Source organism: Carassius carassius, chromosome 16 (assembly GCF_963082965.1).
Source record: "Carassius carassius chromosome 16, fCarCar2.1, whole genome shotgun sequence".
Lineage (NCBI taxonomy): Eukaryota > Metazoa > Chordata > Actinopteri > Cypriniformes > Cyprinidae > Carassius > Carassius carassius.
Genome location: NC_081770.1, coordinates 30,520,653 through 30,547,450, shown reverse-complemented (window position 1 = coordinate 30,547,450; position 26,798 = coordinate 30,520,653). Strand labels below are relative to the sequence as shown.

The window sequence follows — 26,798 nt, the reverse complement described above, 5'->3', positions numbered from 1 at the left end:
ATTGAGTAATTGCTTTTATTTATTATCTTGTATTAAAGCAGATCTTAGTGTTTTTTTATCTCTCTTTTAATGTGCAGTATTTGACAGTGGAAACTCCACATGCTCCAAACAACTGAATCTAAACAACACATATTGAACAAGACTGTCACCTGGACAAATGCTGATACTGAAGTGAATTTGCTTTCACCACCTTTGGGAGTTGAAATAGTGCAGTGATGGGTACATGTCACTGTTGACGTTATGTCACTCAAGGTGTGGTTTTGAGCACATCACAGAAGAAAGATTGGTGGGATACCTAACTTGTAGAGCCTATTTCTCTATCATTAACACAAATAAGACACAAGAGTAATACAATTAGTTGTATTAAGAAAAGATAGACTAGTGTTATCAACAACTACTAAATGGATACCATGAATGAAAAAGTAATAAAGTGCATAATTTGTATAAAATGCAGTGAATAAACTTATTATGCATCAAACTAATATGAGAAATATTAATTGTATAAAGAAAAGATAGACATGTGTAATTGACAACTACTAAATGGATACCATGAATGAAAAAGTAATAAATTGCATAATTTGTATAAAATGCAAGTGATTATGTTGGTTGTTGCTTTGTCAGAGCTACGTTATCTGAAAAGAAATAAGGCGAATAAACTTATTATGCATCAAACAAATATGTGAAAGATTATTTGTCTGTTGCTGCCTCAAAAGTTGGAGACCTTTATTGCTTCTTTTCTCATGGGCCAGAGGCTCAGATTGATGGTGATATGATACTCAGAACAAGGAGTGTCTTTTGAAAGGGTATCTTTATCCCATGCTGATGAGGATTATATTGCCAGGTAGGTGAAGGGGTGTAACCGCATTTTGACCAATTAAAATCTTGTCCTTCTTGGGCTTTGTACCAAAGGTCTTCTTCTTGCCCTCTAAGAGGTGTCTGATGGAGTTTGACAGTTTGCGTATGTTAGTCCACCAAGATCCAATCAAAATGTAGTAAACCTCTATAGTGGTCATAGAGGGGCCCTGCTATGAACTTGAAATATGCTTTCCACTACATCCCCACCAATCGGCTTGATTAAGTCGTTGATCAGGACGATGCACTGAAAGGACCAGCAGGAACACACCTCACCGCCTCCTGACCACTGGCATTAAAAATACAATTTGACTCACTATGTTCTATATAGAGCTAAATTAACTAAATGCAAAGGTCATTAGAATAATCTCTAAACAGGTTAGAAACATTCTGGAGAAGGTACCTAAATGTTTAAGTAAAAGTTGTCTAAACGGTAACTTAAAGGCTATGTTTAAGATTTCTTAAGAGAATATCAAGGTAAGAGTAAACATTAAACAGTTTAAGCAGATTTAGCAGGCAGCTAATTCCTTAAATGTCTGTATTGGCATAATTTTATATGGCACTTGTAATGGTGGTGACCCATACTAAAAAAAGCACTAAAAATAGCTGTTTCTCCAGTAACACTGTACACAACGCAGCACTGCAGATCACAAAAGCTGCTTTATCAGGCATTACAGGTGAGATCAAATGAAAATAAGACCAATCACCGCAGACTAGCATCACACAAAGGAGGGGTTTAAAAAAATTAATCGCTGAGCGAATCATCTGGGAGTCCTTAAAAGCAGGGTAAAAATAAATGCATATTATAAGAAAAAGAAAATGTTTCTTGACCTTGCATGCATGTCAACGTGTTGTTGGAGATTATAAAAATCAAAATTGAACCTTTAATCACTCATAACAGGTGCACTTTAAATAGAGAGAGAGAGAAAGAGAGAGAGAGAGAGAGAGATACTTCTAGCTATTCTTAAACTTGGACATCATTATTGAAGTAAAAATCCAACCACCAGAAGAAACCCACACTTTCTAAGTTTTCTTTAATTGTAAAATATGCATTTTCATAGATTCGTAGGCTATATGGTTGCAATAAAATTTTAAGAAAAAAAAGTGAAGTGCCATTGTTTAAAAAAATCTTTATTGACTGAGGTTTCCTAGACATTCAGATGTTATGCCACAAGCTCCCGTTGAGCAACGGCTCGAGTCCTACTGACCGGACGCTCACAAGCACGTAGTTCAGTACCTGCAGCCGGTAGGGCCTACCCTTCTAAGTCGCTCCCACCGGAGTACGTAGGCCCTTCTGGCCTGCCAACGAGACGACTTCTCAGAAAATTCTAAATCAACCCCCGCCAGTACTCTATGCTATTTTTGGGCGGGTATTCTTTAATAGAGTGTGTGTACACAGTAAAGCTCTTCATGATACGGTAAATGCAAAAATGCAGAACATTCAATAACATTAAGACATGCAGAACATTAATAACTACTGTCATATACATAACGTTATAATGAGAGCGCTATTATGAAAAAAATGTTGTGAGTCCTTAGTATCGACTAAAAGCAAGATAAGAAAATTCCAATTTGACTATGAAAATCTAGTCTAGTCGGGGACACCCCTATATATTACCACTTCAATAAACGTAGGTTAAGGTGTTTGCTGGGTTTGAGACAATGTCCCAAGAGGATGTCTGAGTCACAGATAAAAATAGCTTATTATTGTAATTATTGAAGTGAACTTACATGACAAAAGATGCAGTGACTTGTTCCTGGTGACTCTTTATCTGCATCTGACACAAACTCAACGGAGAAAAACAGGAAAAATCATTGAATATCAGTGAAATATTGCATATATCAATATCAGCATCCTGCAGAGTTTATCTCCAGTTTGTCCACACACTTGTCTGAAGTTTGTGGTGATCCTGAAGACCTTGATCAGCTGCTTCAGCAGCACAGGACTGAGACTGGAGCTTAACTCTGCGATCAGGACTAGATGGCAATCGGTACACAAAAGAGAGAGAAAAAAAAAAAGATTTAATATATGGTTTATGGTTTAATATCTGAGAATGGAAAAGGGAGAAAAAAGAAAGAAAAATCTACAAGGATTGTATGAAAATGCAAATTAACTACACAGTCAAGGGAAATCATAAATACATGAATAAGTTACCTTAAAGGTCCCGTTCTTCATGATGCCATGTTTCAAACTTTAGTTAGTGTGTAATGTTGTTGTTAGAGTATAAATAATATCTGTAAAATTCTAAAGCTCAAAGTTCAATGCCAAGCAAAATATTTTATTTAACAGAATTTGCCTACATCGAACGATCAGTTCGGACTACATCCCTCTACTTCCTGCAGTAATGACGTCACTAAAACTGTTTTGACTAGCCTCCGCCCACAGGAATACACAAAAAAGGGGGCGTGGTCTTGTTGCGCTCGCTGGGAGAAGGAGGAAGAGTTGCGTTTGAAGAGTCGTTTTCCATGTCATCGAAACGCTGTTATTTTCATCTCGGAGTCCAATCATCTTTGTTTGGTCTTCCCAGGGATGCTTTACTTAGAGATCAATGGTTACAATTTATGTTTAACTTGGTTCCCGAAAATTATAATCCACATGTAAAATATGTGCAGCACATTTTGCTGAGGGCAGCTTCCTCAATCTCAGTCAGTTTAATGCCGGATTCGTGCAAAGATTATTATTGAAAGATGGAGCAGTTCCCTCTTTGTCTGGAGAAGGTGTTGTTTATGGACCACATACCGGTAAGTGTATTTTATTATTTAAGTTGGTGCGTTTAACAGTTTCTGTAACTTATTACACAAAGGGCAATGCTGTTTAGCTTTGTTAACTAGAAGGTAGTGCTGTGCAAAAAAATCGAATGCAATTTTCATGCGCATCTCATCAGTAAAGGCATTCTGTGATTAGAAATACATCTCCAGCACATGCGTTCAGATCAGGATTGCCAGTTTTTCAAAACAAATCCTGCCCACCTGCTTTTCAAAACTAGTCCAAAACTAGCCCAATCGCATTTCCAGGAGGGTAACATGCGCTAAGCTGGTGTCGAATCACAACACAGGAACCACTGGCACAAGGAGGGACTTTATAGAACAAGGAAGTCATCACCCCGTTTTTATGACAGTGAAAATAGCGGTATACAGATAAGTGAATTGTGTGAAAAATACTGTTTTTTTACACGCGAAACATGAACGCATGTTATATCGCACACTGTAAACACAATCAAAGCTTCAAAAAAAAAACACGAAAAACGTGACCTTCATTTTCTGGGCTATATTTTTACATTCACTATCTATTTTCATAATTTTTAAACTATTGATGGCTGATTACATCTGACAGTGATCATCTTATGGGTACAAACAGTAGGCTACACTCTCTCTCTCTCTCTCTCTCTTTCTCTCTCTCGGTGCTCTACACAGTTTGTGTGTGAGACGCGCACTCTTCCTAAATATATTTATAATCTATTATTTTTAAGCAACATTAACATGACAGAAAAATTACTGTATCTTTGTAATAATCTTTAAGTGAATGTATATTGTTTGTGAAGCGGTCGTAACGTTACATGTCAGCGCGGAGTTTACCGAAGTCTATCAGTTATGAACACAGACATACATTAATGATCAGTGGCCTGCACAGAGGGGGATGGGTAGGGTGTATTGTTTGTTCAGGATATGGCAAAAATGTAAATTAGTTATTTAGAAATATCATGGTTTTATTTTTATTGTTTGTCATGTCAGTTTTTCTATTTTTGCAAGCTGTTTGAGCATTACAGCCAAACTAATTACCCTATAATAAAGACAAAGCTTGTTACATTAAGATAACAAAACATGAAAAAGTATGGATATTTAGGCCAAAGTGGGAGAATATAAAAATCTTTGTTATTAAAAATTGAAAATAAAAAAAACAGAACAAAGATACACATTACAAATACACATAATACACAAATAAATATAAACAAGTACAATAGTATCTGGCAGGAGCATTAAAAAAAATAATAAATTAAACACAATATACATTGATCCTATTAAAGGGTTAGTTCACTCAAATATTAAAATTATTTCATTAAGACCTCTGTTCATCTTCGGGGTTACTAACATTCTTTAACACATTTTCTTTTGGGTTCAACAAAAGAGAGAAACTCATTCAGAATGAGAAAAGAGTGTCAGGGACATATTTGCATATTTGCACAAAACATGGATAGGTTACAAATAAATGTCATGGTGATGTAGTTTTCCTGCTCGAAAACATTAAAAACAACATTCACCTGGTAGATGTGTGCTGAATGAAAAACATCTCAGTTACGTATGTAACCTTGGTTCCCTGAATAGGGAACGAGATGCTGGGATGATGTCATCACTTTGGGAATACTTCTGATGTGACGAATGTCTGAAGCCCTTATACCATCACACCAATTTATTGGCCAATAGCGCTTAGCACCGCCCATACGTACATATGCTCATATATGTGTGCTGAGCGCCATTTCATCAGATTTTACACTGACGTAGGAAGCGCTATTGAAGGTACGTAACGGCCAGTATCAAGGTTACATACGTAACAGAGATGTTCCCTTTCATTGTTTCACTTCAATGCTGCAATGACGTCATTGCTTTGGGAACTATATACCATAACGCCTGATGTACCAAAGATAACTGGAAGACCAAGGAAAGAGTCTGCTCAAGTGGAAGAGACTCGGGAGCTATTCTCAGATCCAGACAAGTAGAACTTGATGAAACTGCTAGGAGAGGACTAACCTGCCGCAGCACAGACATCTCCATACAAAGCTCTTTAAAGAGAGCATGAAAAGAAGCCATTGCTCTTGTAAAACGAGCACGCACCTTAGAGGCAAAGCCACACCACACGCCTCATAGGCTAAAGATATGGTACTATCTCACCCCGCTTAACAAGGCAGAAAGCCTCCAACCACTTGCTGAAAGTGAACAGTGTTGAAGCAGCCTTAGGATATACTAGGCCTAGGAAGCAGTAAGACTTAACCAACCTTGGGGAAAAGTCCATACAAAAGGAGCTGACAGAGCCTGCAGATCCTCATTCCTCTAATAGAGAATAGATGATTTCAAAAGTTATCTGACAAACTTAAACGGCTCAAATGGATGGCCTGCCAGGCCTTCCAAACGAAATAAGTCTCAAAAAGGATCTGTGCTGGGTGGAAAGGCCTAAGCTGTCATATCCCTGCATAGTGGAAAACCAGAGGGTGACATCCTTCTGAAACATCTCTATGGGTAACGATCAGCAGATATGGCAGCCACATAAACCTGTGGAAGGTCCTTAAGGGCCCAGAATGTGTCTACTTAAGGGCACACAGCGCCATGTACGAGTGGGCCAAAATGGCACCACCAAAAACAGATGTTCACTCAGACCACCATTACTTTGAACAAAGTCGTTTGGAAGCAAACAGGTCAACGGGAAGGCAGAAGACTGGTCCTGGGCCATTCTTGGCTAGAGCGTCCACACCCAGAGGCGATGGAGGAGACAATGCGCATGCACCAGGCAAACAATCCACTTCCACTCGGCCGAACCTTGCAATATGAGACTCACCCAACTGAGGGAGCAAGAGTAAGTCCAGATCGACAGGAACCTGATCTGTGTCCAAAGAAGAACATGTCTCACCAACCTGACAGGGGGCGAGAGTGTAATCCTCTCTGACCAATATATGAGACCACAGCCATGTTGTCAGTCCTTGACCTAATGTGACAGCCACCCAATTGGCTTTCAAGGCTAGTTCAATGGAATAATAAAGTATTGGCAAGCTTCATTCAAAGCTTCAGAGCTTCCTGTGTCTCTTGACGATCTGGATGCAGACGTACGCATCCTTATACTGATGGTGACAAACCAATCTCTGGTTCAGATAGAGATAGGATGAGCATCTGTGTCAGCACCTTGACATTGCTTACTCCAAACACAAGGATAGGTGATGCTAGGGCTGTAGTACTCGAGTCCAAGACTGGAGACATTTTTCTATCGTCTCAGAATTGTCTTGGACTCGTTGCGTTTGCACTCTGACTTGTCTCGAACTTGGTCATTGGACTCGCCAAATGTTCTCGTTGGTCTCGACTGAGTCCAGCAAAAAAAATAAAAATAAAATAATAATTCTCCTTCAAAACAAAACCACATTTGCATGATGTTGTGACTGAAAAAGCTAGGCGTGCCACTTTCTCCTTTTTTCCAAAGCACTTTGTAGCCTGTGATCTATGTTTGCGCTCCAGTGGCGTCTGCTGTTGCTAGGCAACCATGACCTGCTCTCCATGAAGATGCAGAAGTTCAGCAATGGATAAATGGATTTCCAGCACTAAAAATCCCTTGCCGTAGCTCTGCTAAATTCATTTAAAAAATGGCTACCCTTGTACTGCTATAATCATCTGTTTCTCCATCTGGGCTTAGCTTTCAATTTTTTTACGGGGAAGGATGTGCATGAGCAGCGGTGCACTTTCTGCATTCTGAAAAGTTTAGATGTTTCTAATTTAATTTTCTACCTGTTAGATTGTTTTTTATTTACCTCTACTCCTTGACAGCCGTAAATTTACCCTTTACAACTATGGAATAGTGATTAATGTTGTACAGTATAGGGGTTGCTAGACTACTGATTTCTACTAGTAGATTTTTTTTATAAAAAAAATACTTGACTTACTCGACTCGTGGTTCATGCTATTATAAATGAAAACACATTAAATAGTTTTTTTTTTATCAATAAACACTTATTAATGTATAGCCTTATGCAACAATTACATATGTACATTTTAAAATTTTCATGTAACAGCAAGTATTTGTATCTGTAACAATCACAACATTTTCATATCTGCATTCGGACACAACATCGTACAGTTACTTGATAAGACAATAATGACTTTTTATCTATTTTTCGTAGTTATCACTGAACAAGTATGTCGAGTTAAACTAAAATAATTATTAATTTCTAAAATAACATTTATCATGCAAGCAGAGAGATGTCATGATAAACGTTTAGTGATCATTTGAACATGACTGAATCAATTCATTGTGCACATTTTCATTACGCAGAAATCTTTAAGCGAGTTTTAATTTTAGTGAACTTAGTCAACTAAACAAATGTGCATGTGCTGCACAAACCAGCAAAATGTGAATATGCAAACATGTAGGACAAGTAGAAAATGTATCTGTATCTAAGATGATTATTAGCCTAAACATGAGAGAAAACTGATTTGGGTTTTGAGAGACTGAGACGTTCAACGCAGCTGTTTGATTTGTGAGCACGCTGTGCTTATTCATTCATTCGTATCATATCGTACCCTAAGGTTTAAATAATTGCCTTTTAAATATTTACAAATAATATAACGTGTATGATGTATTATTATAGGTGAAAATACTCTTGCAAAACTCTGATTTCTGAGAGATGCACTAGAGGCAACAGTAATGCGGTCGATGTTTGATTTATGCTCTTTTCATTCATAAAGTTTACATTCATTCACTTCAAACTCGTGGCTTTAGAAGTCTGTGTATAATATTGCGCTGATCCCCTGACTCAGCTGTAATCTAGCAAACCTCGGACTGTGTCAGCTTCAGTATTCAGGCAGAATTATTCCTTGTCCGTTATTCATTTTTGAAGCCATTATCTGTGCCATTCCGAATAAGGTATCTGGCTTCAGGCCCAAGCCTAATTATTACATTAAATAATTAATTTTTTACATGCAACATAGATAGGATCATAGAAAGTAACAGCTCCATGCAATATTGTAATCCTAAAATTCACGTTGTATTTGCAAACTCTTTGTATGCATTATGGTAAATCCATGCTCGAGTAGTCGATTGTTTTCAACAGCGCTCAACTAGTCTATGCAAGCCCTAGTACAGTATGACAAAAATGTTGCTGTATTTATGTGCGCATGCCCAGTAGAGCCAAATGTATCCCTTCTAGCTTTAACTGTGCACATGCGTCATATCCCGAGCTTTGCGTGTGAGCGCGTTGCGCCAAGGCATCAGTCATTTTAATTTTTGACCACAGACATAATGTCAGCAACAGCAGCATTATAAAGTATATAAAATGTAAATAAGGTACATAAAATAATTTGACCCTACAGCTCCAAACTCGGTTCTAGAGGGCCAGTGTCCTTTAGAGTTTAGCTCCAACCCTAATTAAACACACTTGAACCAGCTAATCAAGCACTAACTAGACACACTAGAAACTTCCAAATAGGTCTGTTAAGGCCAGTTGGCGCTCAACTCTGCAGGGCATTGGCCCTCCAGGATCTAGTTCGGAGACCCCTGTCCTATAAAGTTGTTACTTTGCACATGCTTTTTGATCATTACAAATAATAATGTAAAATTATTTTCTTAGAATAGGAGATATGCTGTCTCTCACATCACATGTATTATCAGTAGTTAAGTATGCGGTCTTGAAGAGGATCCTTTTTTCTCTCATTTGGACTCGGTCTTGACTTGGACTTGGACTCTAACCTCTTTGGACTCAGTCTCGACTAGTCCTGGACTTGGACTTGACTTGGTCTCGACAAAGCTGGACTTGACTACAGCTCTAGGTGACACAAATCCAGTCAACCCAAATAAGCTGGATGGTGTAACCATATGACAGCCTGATCTTCCCTAATGAGGGAAAGTTGTGGGAAAAACCTCTGAAACAGGAATAGATACTATATCAGGCATGCCAGCACCAACCACAGAGTGGGGACTTGGATGTCAACATAGGCCCTGCACAAATGGCTTTAGGGCTATCCTCTCCATCTTCAAGCTAAAGCGCAGACAATGGTAAAATCAGTCCGAAACGCAACATGTGGCGGAACAGCTGATAAAGGCAACAAACTTGTAGGTTGCCCACATTTATACACAGTTCCAGCTCAATGCAACAGCAGAGCTGAAAAGAACAGAATAATTAATCATGCAAACCACTGTTTGGTAGCATGAAGCACCCAACATCCCACCCAACAGTGCACAATAATGTGTGCTGTAGTACATAATGTGGCCAATCAAGTGAAGCGAGTGTTGGTAGAAAAAAGCACCGCATCAATCACATGAAGTACAGTAGGCTGACCATGGTGAGCATTAATAGCTTGCCATAAAAGATACTCGTATACGTGAACTTGTTCACAGAGTAGCTCAGCTCAGAGTAATTCAGTTGGGATGAGAAGAATAATGCTATAATAATAAAAACCACGTTGCATGAAAAATGTGTATTGCAAAACTCTACACATCCAGCTCGTAGCAAAGAGTCCACTATTTGTTACAGCTCAAACAGCAGTGGATTGAAGAATTATTATTAGCTGGGTAGACTAATGCTTGGTAGGAAGAGGCGCCAAGAACATAATGCAAGACAAACATCGGCGTCAGAATTCTTAGAGTCTGCAACTAGAAACAGTACACGAAATAAGAACTGGAAGTGTAAGCACCAATTCAACGCACGAGCCTGCATCAGTGCAGCGCAGAAGAAGAGAGAGAGATAGATAGGAAAACCCATCTGCTCAACTCTACAACCTGACCCATTATAACATTAATGTTACAACAGCTTGCCACTTAATATTTCAGCTCAGTACAGCAGCAGAGCTGAAACAAATATTATACTACTCTGGCAGACCAACACTCGGTAGCATGAAGCACCAAGAACATGATGCACAACAAAATACCTGCTGCAGGGATTCCTCTGCGTCTAAAAACAGTACACGAACAAGAGTTGGAAGCGTAAGCGCCAAATCAATTGAACATGTCTGCATCAGTGCAGCGCAGCCGATTACAGAGAGAGAGCAAAACCTGCAAGCTCACTGTTATATCTTGGTTTAATCACGTAAGTTCTTCCATTTGTTTCAGGTCGACGCAGCAGTGGAGCTGAAGGAAGTAGTCAGGTAACTTTTATTGGTAGCACGAAGCGCCAAAATAATTGTACACAACACACAGATGCTGCAGGACTCCTCGGAGTATGCACCTAAAAACAGTACACGAACAAGAGTTGGAAGCATAAGTGCCAAACCAAATGAACGTGTCTGCATTCGTACAGCGCAGCAGGTAACGTTAGGGAGAAAGGGGAATTTTTAACCACTTACCTACTCACCGTTACGGTCAGTGGTGTCAAAAGTATTGACATTCATTACTTAAGTAGAAGTATAGATACTAGGGTTTAAAAAGACTTTTGTAGAAGTTGAAGTATCAACTCAAGCTTTTTACTCAAGTAAAAGTGTAAAAGTACTGGTTTAAAAAACTACTTAAAGTATAAAAGTAAAAGTAATGTAAGGGAAAAAAATGCCATTTAGAACAAAAGCTTAGGCCGCGCCACAGGGGCCTATTGTGCACTACCCCACCTCCTCAAAAAAACATTATTCTAAAAGCCATAGGCCATAATGACTATAATGTTATATTAAAATGTTCATGTTGAAAAATTTGGGATGCACTAGGCTACCTGTTTCAGGCGCATATATGCCCATTGAAAATGAACGTACTTTAGAACAATGCAAATACATTAAAGAACTAGAGATATGATGACTAGTTGCCTAGGGTGACCATATGAGCCATTTTCCCAGGACGCGTCCTTGCCAGAATTTCTATATTGCCTAAAACATCCAAAGTAGTTTGACCAATAACATGCAGGTATGTTACAAAATCAACCAGTCGTGGCGTGTGATAAGGTGAGATCTACAGAGAACGATCAGAGTAATGCAAATACACGTACATGTTAGGTGTTTGTTCGTTCATTCAACTTGAAGCGTCGCTGCGCACCAATCATTGTATGACACTTATGAATGCCATACAATGATCGATCTGCAAAGCACAAACAGCCAAAATCTGCATATTTTAGGCAATATAAAAATCCTGGTAAGGACGTGTCCTGGGAAAATGGCTCATATGGTCACCCTATAGTTGCCTATAAGTATTGTTATGGTGCAAAAAGTCAAACTTCAGAGGCATGTCATCAATAACCTTTAATGGAATGTAAGTGTACATCCAAGTTTAGCTGCAGGAATCTGCGAGGGCAATGGACAAGAACATTGGTGGAGGCTAAAAAACAATTAGCCTTGTATGGTTTCTATATACAAGAAAGATTATAGTGCTGTCAAAGTGAATGATTAATCCAAGTGATAAATCAAAAACTAAACATGAAAAAATAACTCATAATCCTGATACCTTCTTGATTGATAGCTTCCTGTATTTGCTATGTCCAGTCTGTGTGTGTGTGTGTGTGGGGGGGGGGGGTAACGAGTTACAAAGTTGGTATAGCCTACTTATCACAACATTGTCAATCGCGTCGTCAATCGCAAATGATAATTTATTAAAACGTCTCGCTACCGAACTACCTACAGTAGCTTAATTTGTGGAGGACGAAGAGAAAGCACCCATTTGGTAAATGAGCCAGTGAGAAATAATCCAGTGCCATTTCGATACTTTTAAAACGGTACCGGCGCCTAAACGGTGCCTGAACCGATACTTTAAAAAAAAGACCAACAAAAAAACTATGGATAACATTAAAGAACATTACAAATATTTAAAATAAATACATAGCTTTCACTTTGGATGCTCTTATTTCCCAAGTTATGCTTAATCTAAGGCTAATAAATGTATTTCATAATCTGGGTCATTACTTAATACAAAAACCACACATAATGTTTCGACTGTATCTCTGTCACTCACTCTGATATTTAGTTGAGATGAGTGCTGTCTGTCACTGTCTTTAATCCATTCTGTGAATGACTGTATGCTCATTCTTTATAAAGTAGCAACAGTCGTTTGTAAAGTAGAGTACTGTGCAAAAGTCTAAGGCACATTAGTATTTTCACCCCAAAAAAGGGTTTTAAGCCAGTTATTTATATATATGCTGTAGTGTGTCAGTAGGAAATATCAGTTTGCCATTAATTTTATTAATAATCTAGTGCGATTTTGAATGCACAAGCAGTCTGACAACGGCGAAATGAATGTTTGGAAATTTAAACCGATATTTTATACTGAAACAGCAAAGTATATAAATAACTGGCCGAACACCATTCTTTAGTGAAAATACTAACGTGCCCAAGACTTTTGCACAGTAGCTGGTGTATGTATAAAGTACGTACGATTAAATTAAGTATATTTAAATAAGTGTAAGTGTTCGTTCATATGTGTTAAGGGCTAGATTTTTGCTGGAGGAAACAGCTGTTTAGTGATGAGCGGTGAACGCAGCGAAAACTTTACAGAAGATGAGAAACCGACTGCTCCCTCGTGACCTTTAGTAAACTGTATTTATGACAAAGAACTGCACAGATACGGATATTCTAACAATCTTTCGATAAACACATACCTTGTGTCCTCTGTGTTTGTTTCCGCTCGCACTGCTCCGCCGCGGTCTGCGGATTGAAGAGCGCGCTGAAAGACGGAGAGGAGACCGGTCTGACGCCGGTTTCATATGAAACTTAAGGGGACTGACTCTGAGGCGATCACAAATTTGTCTACAGTTTAAGGAGCTAAATGCTACAGCCCCGCTAAAAAAGCCTAGCGATGCCCGTGCTTCTTGTGTACATTTCGGAGAACCAGGACAAACATTTCAATCGATCGCTCAGGCATTTAAAAGGCACCGAAATCTGCTTCCTCTTATTCAGTAAGGTGCATACCGGTTCCATATCCAACCTTACTTTTAAGAAATATATTTTTTGATAAACGAACCCAAAACTGGCTATGTCCTGGCTGGAGTGTGACGTGATTTGTGTCATGTGCAGGTGCGATGGATCGCGTACAAACCAATAGGGTGTCGGAATGGTATGTTTATACTTCTCATCCAACCACAATCAAATTCACTCCATCCAGATGGCGCGATTTGTCTGGATAGTTTTTTTTTTTTGAATGATGACAAGCCGGAATGAAAACAAGCCGAAATGAAATAGCAGTAACGACGCTATTTTTAAAATGTAAGGAGTAGAAAGTACAGATACTTGCGTGAAAATGTAAGGAGTAGAAGTAAAAAATCGGCTAAAAAATAATTACTCAAGTAAAGTATAGATACCCCAAATTTCTACTTAAGTAATGTAACGAAGTATTTGTACTTCGTTACTTGACACCTCTGGTTACGGTTTACTATAAGAATATTCTAAAGCACATGATTTAAAAAAAAAAATATATTTTTTAGTTATTTGTTTCAGCTCAATGCAGCAGCGGAGCTGAAATAAATACTAAGTAGTCGGGCAAATTAATGTTTGGTAGCTTGAAGCGCCAAAATCATAATGCACAAACACCTGCTGCAGGACTCCTCAGAGTCTGGATTTAAAAACAGTACACGAACAAGAGTGGGAGGTGTAAGCGCCAAATCAAATGAACGTGACTGCATTAGTACAGCTAAGCAGGTAACAGAAAGAGAAGGGAAAAACGCCTGCTCACTGTTATAGCTTGCTATATTAGAAATACTCTGAAACACATGAGCACTCATGAAAACACTCTGAAACACTCTTCCACTTATTTTTTTTAGCTCAATGCAGTAGCAGAGCTGAAAGAAATAGTAATTAGTTGGGCAAACAAATGCTTGGCAGCTCTAAGCACCAAAGACCATAGTGTAATGACTTAATGTCCTCAAATCAGTGCCTCTCATTTTTTTTTATACATTTGAGAAAACACTTTATACAGGGAGGGAGTAGAGCAATGGTGGATATCATATCAGTAAGCTCGCCACTTAACCCATACAGTAGGTAGACATCCGACACTCCCCTTTTACCGCCGCACGCACTGCCACCGCGGCGTCTGTAAAGCGCATTTGCAGCTTTTGACCACTGTGTGGCACTTTAACCACAAGTTAACAAACAAGTGTAAATAGATGTCAGTTTTGCCTCACTGATGTGTTACATTTGATGGCTTTAGTCACGGTAAATGAAAGAAAAACACTATAGTTAAAATATTTTATATATTTAATATTCACAGATGAAAGTTTGGTACTTACGAAGTTATGTGTGCTATGTGCATTTCTTAGAACGAATTCAAGTTACATGGTATTAAACCATATTTTAGATTTGATACATTTAAAAGGTGTGCAGTATTATTTATATTATATGAATTATGTGTTATATTATTAAAAAGAAATTGTGGTTTACATTGCATCGGAGCATTAAAAGTGGTAGCCTATTTTAGGGGGTTGGCTACATGTATTAATATGCAAAATATCAATATTTTCATATATTATGCCTATATTTTAATTTATATTTTAAAATTCCTTTAATAAAACAACATGCATTTTTGTTATTCGTTACCTGTCCTTTATTTTGACAGATAACTTCTTGGGAAAAATATATTTTTTTTCACACACACACACTGTACTTGAGTAAAATTTAACAAGGGGTGTCTGTACTTTTACTCAAGTAATTAAGCTGTGTACTCTGTCCGCCTGTGGAGGCCTGAACTTTGAAGGCAAAGGCCTGGTTGAGCACATGTGTCTATACCTCCAAGGATCTTTCCAATGCAATAGTCCCCAGGATGGCCAAAACTTTATCTTCCTCTGTAGGGACTAGGGTTGTGCCGATAGACGATAGTATCGTGTATCGACGATAGTCAGAGATATCGACATAAGCAGATTTCTCTGTCGATAATCAAGACGATATTAGGCTCATTTTCCTATTAATGTATTAGATTATAATAATAATAACTATTATTTTTATTAGGCTGCTTATTAAAATAAAACTGCCCAGCTATTTCATTTCAGCATCGCATCGCGAGCGCAGGAGGATTAGAGCCTGTAGTCACTGAAACTGTCCGCCTTGACTCTGATAACTCGTTAAATCCATGAAATGAAAGAGATAGAAAACGAGGAGTTGGTGTCCCACACATTTAATGGCTGCTACACGACAACACGTGACAAATTAACTATTTCTTGGCGTTACAAATAAAGTAAAAACAAAATATTAACAAGGCAGCAGAGCGAACTTATCATCCATAGTGGTTCTCACATAGACCTTCTATTAGACTTATCACTTATAACACTCACTATGTGGTGATGACGTAGAAGGACTACGTGAGAACCACTATGGATGATAAGTTTGCTCTGCAGCCTTGTTATTATTTTCATGCACACCGCACTATAATGTGATGCATGCAAAATACAGAGTTTTGGCCATTACTAAGTCACCATCCACAAACAGTCGTTCATCGTCTGCAGATATAAGGTGTTTCATTGCACTTTAACAAGTAATCTGAACGGCCTATATATGTGCACTATTTTAAATGAGCCCTCACTGAGTTTAATGCCACAGTAATGTTAGAATGCATCTCATTCTTGTTTCTGTTACGGTGCGTCGAGCTCCTCATGAGGTGCGCGGTCCGGAGCGCTGTATTACTGATGCATCAGTTCAATTCAACTTTACTCCAAATATATGAACTTACCTGTTTTAAATACTTTATATTTAACTTGTTCGTTTATGCCCAATATTAGTGTTAAACTGTTGGACTTTAAATGAAATCTAATATTGATTTTTACCGTTGACTGATTATGTAGAACATTTAGACTGATAACTTCCGCACACAGATGCAGCAAATTGTCACAGGACGCACGATATGACAGATGTGTCCGACTATATATATGAACGTAGCTGTCTTAAATACAGTATTTTTATATTTAACATTAGTTTATCAGTATGTTTGAAAGTATATTTTTTCAATAATTGGTGATTCCATAGGCTCTCTCACGCACCTGCATGGTTTAAAACACAAGAAAAAAGAGTCTCTCTTTTGCTCCACCCATGCACGATAAGATCGTGTATCGTCGATCTCACGGGCTGACGATATGACGATTTGAAAAATGACCATATCGCTGAACACTAGTAGGGACAGAAGGAAGTGAATTGATACCCCATCAGTCTTGTTTGCTTTCCTCTCATGTGCCTTAGCCCTCGGTTTTGTCACACTTGCGAAGTCCCTCCACTTATTCCTGACATCTGCTGGGCTTTGTTTGTATCCATAGCGAGTGATTTCTGCCCAGATTTTATTTTTGTCAGCATTTGTAATGCAGTATTTTTCAGCTTTGAAAATAGTTGGACTTTATTATTTTTAACCTCCTCCAAAAGAACTGCAGTTTCATTTTAACAAAATAAGCAACAGGTGTCCACAACAGTACATCACAGCTTTTTCAAAACCCATCTTATTTTTAATTGTGGTGTTGTGGCAAAATTAAATCAACTCTCATCAGCATAAGAGACAGGCTCACTCTCAGTTATAATTAAAAAGAAAGCTTTTATTCTTTGCAAAGAAGGTCAGACAGTCATACAGTAACATGAGTTCCTGCAGAGTACGACAAGAGGGGAGGGCAGTCCTCCACCTTATATCCCTCTGCTGTGTCAAGGTCTAAACAGCTGTACTTTTCCACACATAACAAGAACGTCGAAAACACACTCTCTGTGGGTTGTTTCTCACACATTTAGGACTTAGGTGACCCCTTCAGGACATCCTCAGGCATTGTCCCCCCACTATATGGCCCAATGACCCTCTCAGGTCATCCTCAGACATCTGCCCCCCCCCCCCTGATAGGTTAAGTAACCTATCAATATTAATTAAGAAATAGTATTTATATGAAATTTTGAAATTATTGACATTGGGGTCAGAAAAGAACACATTTTTAACTCTGTGTGTGTGTGTGTGTGTGTATATAATGTATTGCAGAACAAATGAATGATTCGTTATTACTCGACTCCTATGTAACGTCATTTCAAAAGCGTAATTTGGATTCAAATCGAAGAAACGAGAAAATAGAACCAAATTATTACTCGACTCCTACGTAACATGATTTCAAAAGCGTAATTTGGATTTGAGTCAAAGAAACGAGAAAATAAAACCAAATTATTACTCGACTCCTACGTAACATGATTTCAAAAGCGTAATTTTGATTTGAGTCGAAGAAAAGAGAAAATAGAACCAAATTACTGTAGGTGGCGGTATGTGCTCATGGCTCCAGTCAGCCATTAGATCGAAGAAGAAGAAGAACGATGGCTTAAACCAATGTAGTTTGAACTATGGATCTGCGACACAGGTACCATGGTTTCGGGAAACAGTGACTAGTTAGTTCGTTTCCGTTCGGGCTGTTGGCATGAATTGTGATAGAGCGCGCTTGGAGCGAGTGAAAACAATGATGCTCAGACTCTTCATATCCTCTCCTCGCTCCAGTCAGAATCACTCTGCTCCGCTCATACTCTGCTCGGCAGAAAGTCTCTGTCAGAGAAGTGATATGTCGTTCTTGAACGATTCGTTCATTTTGAACAAATCTTTAATGTGATTTGAGAAGAACGAGGCATCTCGGGAGTGATTCGTTCAGTCGCGCATGCGCAATATTCTATAGGTTCTGTTCTGCTAGTAGTAATTCACCTGTGTCGGTCAAGGCAGTCTTGATCCGTAAAGAGAATTGATTATTTCATAGTTCGGGTCTTAGTTTGACTCATTCCTTAATCACGTGACAGCCCCATAGGGGGGTACCAAGATGGCGGCGGAGTAAGCAGTCGCTTTTTTTTTTCACAAATTGCGGATTTTCATGATTTAAACTAATTTACTCCACCTGAATTGAAACGATGAATATTCAACAGATACTTAAACCAGCAATACTGCAGCCACCGACCTCTTCAAATGCAGCGAAGCCAACAGACCGTGAGCATAATTACTGTGCAATGGATGTAACAATGCAATCAAAGTGGGAACGCGGACCAGACTCGACGCCGCTACTCCAAGTAAGACTTTAAAAGAAAAAAAGGCTAAGCCAAACATTGAGAGTGATAGCTTCCAAGCTTCAAATAACGATATTTTGGAAGCAATATTGGAGTTGGGGAAACGTGTGACTGGAATTGAGTCACAGTTAGGAGACATTAAAGAGCCAAACTGCCAGAACACCGCCATGATTTCTAGTTTAACCAAAACTGTGCAGTTCAACTCGGAAGAGTTAAATGAGATTAAAAAGAAAGTGTTGGAATTGGAGAGGGCTAATGGCCATTTACTGGAGGAAAACAAAGAATTGAAGAAGAAAGTAATGGAACAGAAACGATATAGCATGAGGCCGTGTCTCCGAGTGAGGGGACTAAAGGAGAATAAAGATGAAAACCTCAGAGTGACCATCATCCCCATACTGAAGAAAATTGCCCCAGAATATGCAGGAGACATGGAGCGTGCAGTGGATGTTGTTCATAGGCTTGGCAAAAGAGAGGATAACCGCACCAGGCAAGACATTATCCTGTTTGCATTGAGACATGTGAAGGATGAAGTATGGCTGAAAACCAAAGACTCGCCAATATGCAGTATGGACGGTATTAGCTTTGCGGAGATGTTAAGGCATTATTTGTATTTTGTAAAGGGCAAAAATCTCACTGTTTTTTTTTTTTTTACAAGAAACTCATTCCTCAGAAGCTGATGTATCGTTCTGGTTGAATCAATGGGGTGAAAAAATCCTCTTCAGTCATGGCTCTTCAAGATCCGGTGGAGTAGCAATTTGCTTCAATAACTTTCCTGGCGAAGTTATCACACATCGGACTGATACAGAAGGACATTGGTTGACAGCTGTGGTGAAAATTGAAGGTTCTTTCATAATATTGTTTAACGTATATGGGTATAATAATGATAACCAAAATAAGTCAATGCTAGATGATATAACAAAGGTGATTTCTGAGCTTAAAGGTCGATATCCTACAGATTATACTTTATGTGGAGGGGATTGGAACATGACTCCAAATGAGTGGCTTGATAGGTGGCCAGCTAGAGTTGGTAAACCTCAATTTAATATTCTAATTAATAACTTTATGGCTGATAATAATTTTAAACGACATTTGGAGATAAATATACCCAGGAATAACAGGTTTTTCATGGTTTAGACCAAATGGATCCTGTAAATCTAGGATTGATTATTGGTTGGGTACTGACAATATAGTGAGTCATGTTACAAAGACAACTATGTCAAATGCACCTTTATCAGATCACTGTTATATTGAACTAGTCTTAGAACCTACAGATAAATCAACATATAGGAAAGGCTTTTGGAAATTGAATGGTAAATTATTACAAAACGAAGAATATTGCAGTAAAATCCGAGGAATAATTACTGAAATCCAAAATGATAACGCAATTATTGGTTATAGTAACAAATGGGAATTCATCAAGTTCAGAATCAGAGAAATCCGTATTCAGTTTAGTAAAGTACTAGCCAAAAAGAATAAAGAGTTAGAAAGCAAATTATTAAAAGAAATACATATATGCTGTAGCAACACCAATTTAACCTCTGAAGAAAAAAGCAGACTAGTTGAATTACAGAACAAGTTAGATCAACATTATCTTGACAAAGCACAGGGAGCTTTCGTGAGATCGCGAGCAAGATGGATTGAATCAGGTGAAAAGAAGTCCTCTTATTTTTTCAATCTAGAAAAAAGTCGACAACAAAAAAACTGCATCTCTACTCTTTTAGTAAATGGTGAGGTACGGAAAGACTCAAAAATCATAGAAAATGAAGTCTACATGTTTTATTCTAAATTATATTCTTCTCAGTTCTCGAAAGTAGACTGTTATAACCTCTTTCAAAATCTTTGTCCATTAATTCCCCAGATTGATTTATCTTTAAAAAATATTTGTGATTCGGAACTTAGACTAGAGGAACTGGACGCAGTTCTTAAGAAAATGGCTTCAAATAAATCCCCGGGATCAGATGGCCTCACAGTTAATTTTTATAAATATTTTTGGAAAGATTTGAGAATCATATTATTTGAAGCGCTAAAAGAAGGTATAGTTAGGAAAGAACTGATGACTAGTATGAAACAGGGCGTAATTACTCTGATCCCAAAGCCGGGGAAAGACAAGCGACAACTAGACAATTTAAGACCGATTACTCTACTAAACACGGATTATAAAATATTTTCAGGATCCATTGCCTCTAGACTTAAAAAAGGGATAGCAGACATAATAAGTGAGACACAGTCGGGCTTTATAAAAGGAAGAGTCATTCATAATAACATTAGACTTGTTATGGATTTATTAGACTATAGTGATTTAATTGATGATGATGGTTTTATACTCTTCCTTGATTTTTATAAGGCCTTTGACTCTGTTGTGCATGAATTTATTTTAAAAACACTTCATTATTTTGGTTTTGGTGACAAATTCAAAGATATTATACATATGCTGTATTCTGATATAAATAGTTGTGTGTCTTTGGGACACGGGTCCTGTAAAAGATTTAATATTGAAAGAGGAATAAGGCAAGGATGTGGAAGCTCTCACTTGTTGTTTATAATGGTCTCAGAAATAATCTTAATTAAAAACAGTGTGATAGAAGGTCTGAATTTAATGGGCAAACAAATAATTATAAGTCAGTTGGCTGACGATACAACTTTGTTTCTTAAAAACTCCATTCCAAATTCCCGTAGCATTACAAGCTATCAATATTTTCTCAAAAGCCTCCGGACTTCAGTTAAACTTAAATAAATGTGAATTATTGCCATTAAAAGACCAATCCATACAATCATTGTATAACATAAAGGTAAAAAAAGAAGTCAAATACTTGGGTATTGTAGTGACTAAAGACAAAACTATCTCTGAAAAATGGGTTACGAAGAGATCTTTCCATTTTTGGCAGAATATTGTTAACTAAAATGGACAGTTTATCAAGATTAATATACCCAGCACACTCCCTTCCAAAAGCACCCCATATAGTTAAAACTATCAACAAACTAAATTTTGATTTCATATGGCGGAATAAATGTCATTATATAGCCAAGCAGGATTTAATTCGAATTTATGAGGATGGTGGTGGTAATGCAATGGATTTTGATTGTATGAATGGCATGTTGAAAATTAGATGGTTAAAAAACTATATTCAAAATAAAAATTCATTGTGGTATTATATTCCCAATCAGATTTTTGAAAAGGTAGGCGGCATTAGTTTTCTTCTCCAATGTGATTTTGATTTTCAGAAACTTCCTATGAAACTTTCAGATTTTCATCAACAGGTCCTTCTGTATTGGAAACTAATATTCAAGCATAGTTTCACACCACACAATACAATAATTTGGAATAATAGGTATATTTTGGTAAATAGAAAATCTCTTTTTATTTCTGAATGGTTCTCTAAAGGTGTCTGGGCTATTGCCCACTTCATGGATATGGAAGGAAATGTTTTACAACATGTTGAATTCTGTGACAAATTTCAAATTAGTTGTACCCAAAAGAAGTTTAAACAGATTGTGAAAGCTCTCCCAATATCACTTGTAGCTATAATTAAGCAGGATTTAATATATTCAAAAATCACGCCTTCCTTAAGACAACTTTGCATTAATGGTATTGATATGCAAAATTACAAATGTAACAACAATTTTATAAGGAACTGTTTACTTAACTGCCAAACAAGCTCTCTCAAAAGAGATTATATTCTCAAAGACTTCAGTAAGGAGATAATAAAAAGATTAGAGGTGATTACTTAAAATTCCCAGTCCCGCCAAAAACAAAAGAAATGCAGTTTAAAATTATAAATAGGATTTATCCAACTACTGATTTCTTAGAACGGAGATTTAAAATAGATGTAGCAAACTGTAACTTCTGTGAAAATGAATCTGAAGATTTGGATCATCTTTTCTGGTTGTGTGAAGTTGTACAAAGGTTTTGGCTGGACCTTCAACAATTGTTTGTCTCTAAAGGAATTCAAATGATGAATCTAACAAATAATGATATCAAATTTGGTGTTTTTCGAAATGATCACAATGATTTTGGCATTAACAATGTAATTTTATTAAGTAAACATTTCATGCAGAAATGTCGTTTCTTCAAGACAATTCCTAACATTACTCATTGGAGGAATGAGTTGAAACTTTTTTATAACTCTTTATTATGGATTAATAACAAGAATGCAGTGAAAATAGCTTCTTTTATAAACAAACTTATTGAATAATTGCCCTTTTGATTCATTTTCTTTTGATTATGTGAATGCCATCTTTATCATATGCCCCATGCCCCATGTTCTTCTGTTCTTTTATGTATTTATTTTCTAAGATGTGCAATGTAGAATTGTTGTAAGATTTTCACATGGTACCTGATTTGTTTGTATTTGCTTTGTCAATTTAATAAAAAAACAAAAAACAAAAAACAAAACAAAACAAAAAAAATTGTGACAGCCCCATACGCTAACCCAAATGCAGTCTGAGCTGGAAAGAGAATTGACTAGGTCATTATTCGGGTCTATCGGGTTTTTGATTCGTTCCTTAATCACGTGACACACCCATACAGTACGTTAAACCAATGTGGTATTGAGTCGGAAAGAGAATTGATTAGTTCATAGTCCAGGTCTATCGGGTTTTTGACTCGTTCCTTAATCACGTGAAAAATCCATACGTTAAACCAATGCAGTCTTAGCCGAAAAGAGAATTGATTAGTTCATCTTTCGGGTCTTCGGGTTGTTCGTTCTTTTGTCATATGACGTGACAACATTGGCTAGAGAAATTAGTTAATTTACAACCTTAAAAATCGGTGCATAGGACTTATTATTATTTTTTATTATAATTATTGGTTATGCTTTAAATTTTGTCCATATGATGGCGAAATCACTTTGATAAAGAAGAGATTTTTTTTTTTACAGTGGATTCTAATCTTCAAAAATGACCTTGTATGATTTATGTCTTTTGAGTTCACCCTTCAGATTAGACTATAGAACTGTAGTGTTACTTGTTTAGGACTCAAAATGTTCTTTGCTTTTAATTTATGTCATTATGTCCTTTTTGAGCAATCTTCTTTTACATAGATTAGACCAAATTGTCAAGTTTGCCTAGAAAAAGCAATTATTATACCAGCAAACTCAAACAAATTAAAAACTAGGCTATAAATACTTTGTATTGTAGGCTTGAATTATTATATTATTATATAGCCTAGTGCAGTGGTTTTCAACTTGTGGGCCACCAATTACTATTAAAAGAAAAAATAATATTGTTAATATATGTAAAAATGTCTAAGTCATAACATAATAACATAATTTCATATATATATAATTAAATAACAAAAAATAAATATTAAACTGTAACTTTGCTTCCACTATTCGAGCTCGCTGATTAGTTTAAGAATAAACTACCAATTTATATTTTGCTGCATATGCTACAGAACAACAAATTCAAACATGCATAAATGGCTGTCAACATGTTCCCTCCTGACTGCTTGCTCAGCTGACTGTCTATCCGCTGCTGAGCTCTCGCTGGATCTGGTTTTCCCGTTTTGCTGAGCGGTGCCAGCCCGAGTTATTTTCTGTTCGTTACCAGTTCATTCTAGGGCTGTGCGATTAATAGAAATTGTCATAAAATCATGATTTGAGCGTGCACGATTTTCCGTGGCCCTGACCTCCCGCAGTATGCTATCCGATCCAATCAGAATGCAACGCACCTAGCACGAGAACAGAACAGACTGGGCATATGCCTACGTAACTCCAGGTTCACACACTGTCTGTGATGCGCCTTTTTTCCAAACCCATGTTGACGGATCAGAGCGTTCACACTGCACGGGGTAAAAAGCTACAAATAAAAAAGTGCGAAAATAATTAATATCTAGCACATGAGCATAGAGAGTTGAGTGCACAGGATGCAGTTTAAGTGAGAGGATACACGTTTTAATTGCTTGCACTCTCTCCGGGCGAGAGCAGCATGTATCTGAGCAAGCACGTCTGGTTTTGTGACAGAGCAAAGGAAATCTTCGTACGAACAGAGGGATTCGCGCTCGTGCATTATTTTAATGCTGCTGCTGCTTCTGCACCGCTTACACATAGTGTATACGCACTGCAAACGGAGTACATGTGAACCTGTAAATGTATAACAAATCTATTTCAACACCTGAGGCACCACTACAATTACTGAGCTCTATAAACAATGCATGGCAAAAAAGACAAAAAAAGTCCCTGGACACGGGATTTATATATTTTTGTCATAAGTCTAGAATTTTTTTTACACCTTTACTATAGTGATTATTTTGACTTATGTCTGTTCTAGAGACGTTACAACTCTCTGATAAAGCTCTAATTAGTTTTCTTTTGGAAATATGTTTCAAAAATTCATCCTGAATGCATTTATGACTGCAAAGCATATCTGTGTGTGTCAAAATTGCGATTAAAATCGAAATAGCAAAATGGATCAAATAGTATTTTTTTTTTGTCCATATCCCACAGCCCTAGTTCATTCAATAGATACAGTTAACAATCTAGAGTACTAAGTTATTAACCCAACAATAGCGGGGTCAGTTAATTTTTTTGCAGTGGGCCGTGCAAACATATGTGTGTGGGCAGCGAGTTTAAAAAGGTTGGGAACCACTGGCCTAGTGTTTATTTACTGATAGACAGTCAAAAAGACAAATTCATCAATACTTTATTTATAACAGGGATTTATTTATTTATAAAATAATAACACACCACAGATCCTGAAGAAACAATAACAAAAACACAGTAAATGTCAGAAATAGCATAAGGGGCTGTCACGTGATTAAGGAACGACTCGACCTGAAAGACTCATGAGATGAACTAATCAATTCTCTTTTTGGCTCAGACTGCATTGGTTTAGTGTATGGGGCTGTCACGTGATTAAGGAATGACTTGAACCCGAAGACTTTTCAGACAAGAGGTGAGGTGAGCTAATCACAGATTGAAGACCCAGGTAAAAAATGTATTAATCTTTTCTGTATCTTCTAGAATTGTAGTTTTGTATTGTTTGTAGTGTGATCAACGTATGCGTAAGTACTAGATGTGCATTGCCGGCCTCACTCCTTGTTCCCACATCCCTCGGCCCCGCCCCACTCGCCACATACCCCCATCGCCCCTCGCAGGCCGGGGGGTACCCTCGAGACTGCGCTCTACTCCCCCCCCCCCCCCCCTCCCTCCGGGGGGGACCGCTCACGGGAACCTGCGGGAACCTGGGGGTAGGACAGACGAGGCAAGAGAAAAGGAGATGGAAGGAGGAGCGACAGAGACGAGAGAGGGGAGAGAAAAAAATAAATAAATTCCGGTTCCCAGACGCACTGCTGCTCGGCCCTCCACCAGCTGGGCGATCTCCTCCGCGGTGCCTGGCGGTGGCACTGGACAGCCCTCGGCGGACGGCACGACACCCCTCCGCCGCCCGGTGGACGGCGACGGCTCCACCGGTTTTGGGCAGCCGGCAGGAGTCCCCCGTTCCCTGCTCCTCCGGATACCTTCACGGAGGCAGCAGGCTCCGGCCCCCTGGCGAACGGCGCCGACTCCTCTGCTCCCTCACGGACGGCTGCCGTCCTTCCACATCGCGGACGGTCGGCGACGAGCTCGCCCGTCCCTGGCAACTCGCTCCAGTCCACCGCCTCGAGCGTCCATGGTTGCATCCTCCTCGCCTGCTCGATGGCACCGCGGATTCACCACAGTGGCGAGGGATCTTCAGCAGCACGTCCCACCTTCTCCCGGGCTTCGGCACCACTGTAATGATAAAAACCTTCGTATTCATCCGGAAGAAGGAGGCGGGAACTGGCGGACAATCAAAAACATTTTAATTACAAAAATAAACACAAAACACAAAACTTAAATAAAAACCAAAACACAACTAAAAGCCCAGGCCTGGTCCTCTCTCGTCCTTCACTGTCATCACTCCAGTTTTATATCCTTCCATCTCCTACGTGGGACTCGAGACCGGTGGTGGGTCGCAGGTGTCACTGATTTGCCCAATCATTGCCGGCCTCATGTCTGTTCCCACATCCCTCGGCCCCGCCCCACTCGCCACATACAGGTTGTAGGACCTGCCACTGGAGGGCGCACTACCAAAACAATAACAATTGCGTGGTTTTATGATGCTAAGAAGTCGCGTGGAATGATGGGATTTGTTGTCTTCTACCCAACCGCTGACAGCCATCAATCAGACAGAAAGATAAATCATGGATTTAACGTGAGTTAAACGATTTGCGCGAGTAGATTACATACAAAGTCAATGCAAAGACGTGATCAGATTATGGATCAGACGCGTCCTCGCGCAGGTCTAGAGACGCGATGCCCAATGTTTGGCGTGTATACCCCATAATACTAATC

At 38.4% G+C, this 26,798-nt stretch overlaps 1 protein-coding gene and 1 long non-coding RNA gene across 3 annotated transcripts in view; one reads left to right on the top strand and one right to left on the bottom strand.

The window, feature by feature from the left end:
* The window catches only part of LOC132160094 (NACHT, LRR and PYD domains-containing protein 3-like), a 274,868-nt gene that overhangs the window by 17,650 nt on the left and 230,420 nt on the right, over nucleotides 1-26,798 (top strand). Inside the window, exon 11 of one of the 2 annotated variants that reach the window (XM_059569809.1) lies at nucleotides 78-447. The exons of the other annotated variant lie outside the window; for it this stretch is intronic. Within the exon in view, the coding sequence (XP_059425792.1) occupies nucleotides 78-84 (7 nt within the window). The 3' untranslated portion in view covers nucleotides 85-447. Of the gene's footprint in view, nucleotides 1-77; nucleotides 448-26,798 lie in introns of those variants that run through there. 2 annotated transcript variants of the gene reach the window in all.
* LOC132160112 (uncharacterized) overlaps nucleotides 1-26,798 on the bottom strand; it is a 124,621-nt gene that overhangs the window by 59,091 nt on the left and 38,732 nt on the right. The gene's annotated exons all lie outside the window — the stretch shown is intronic.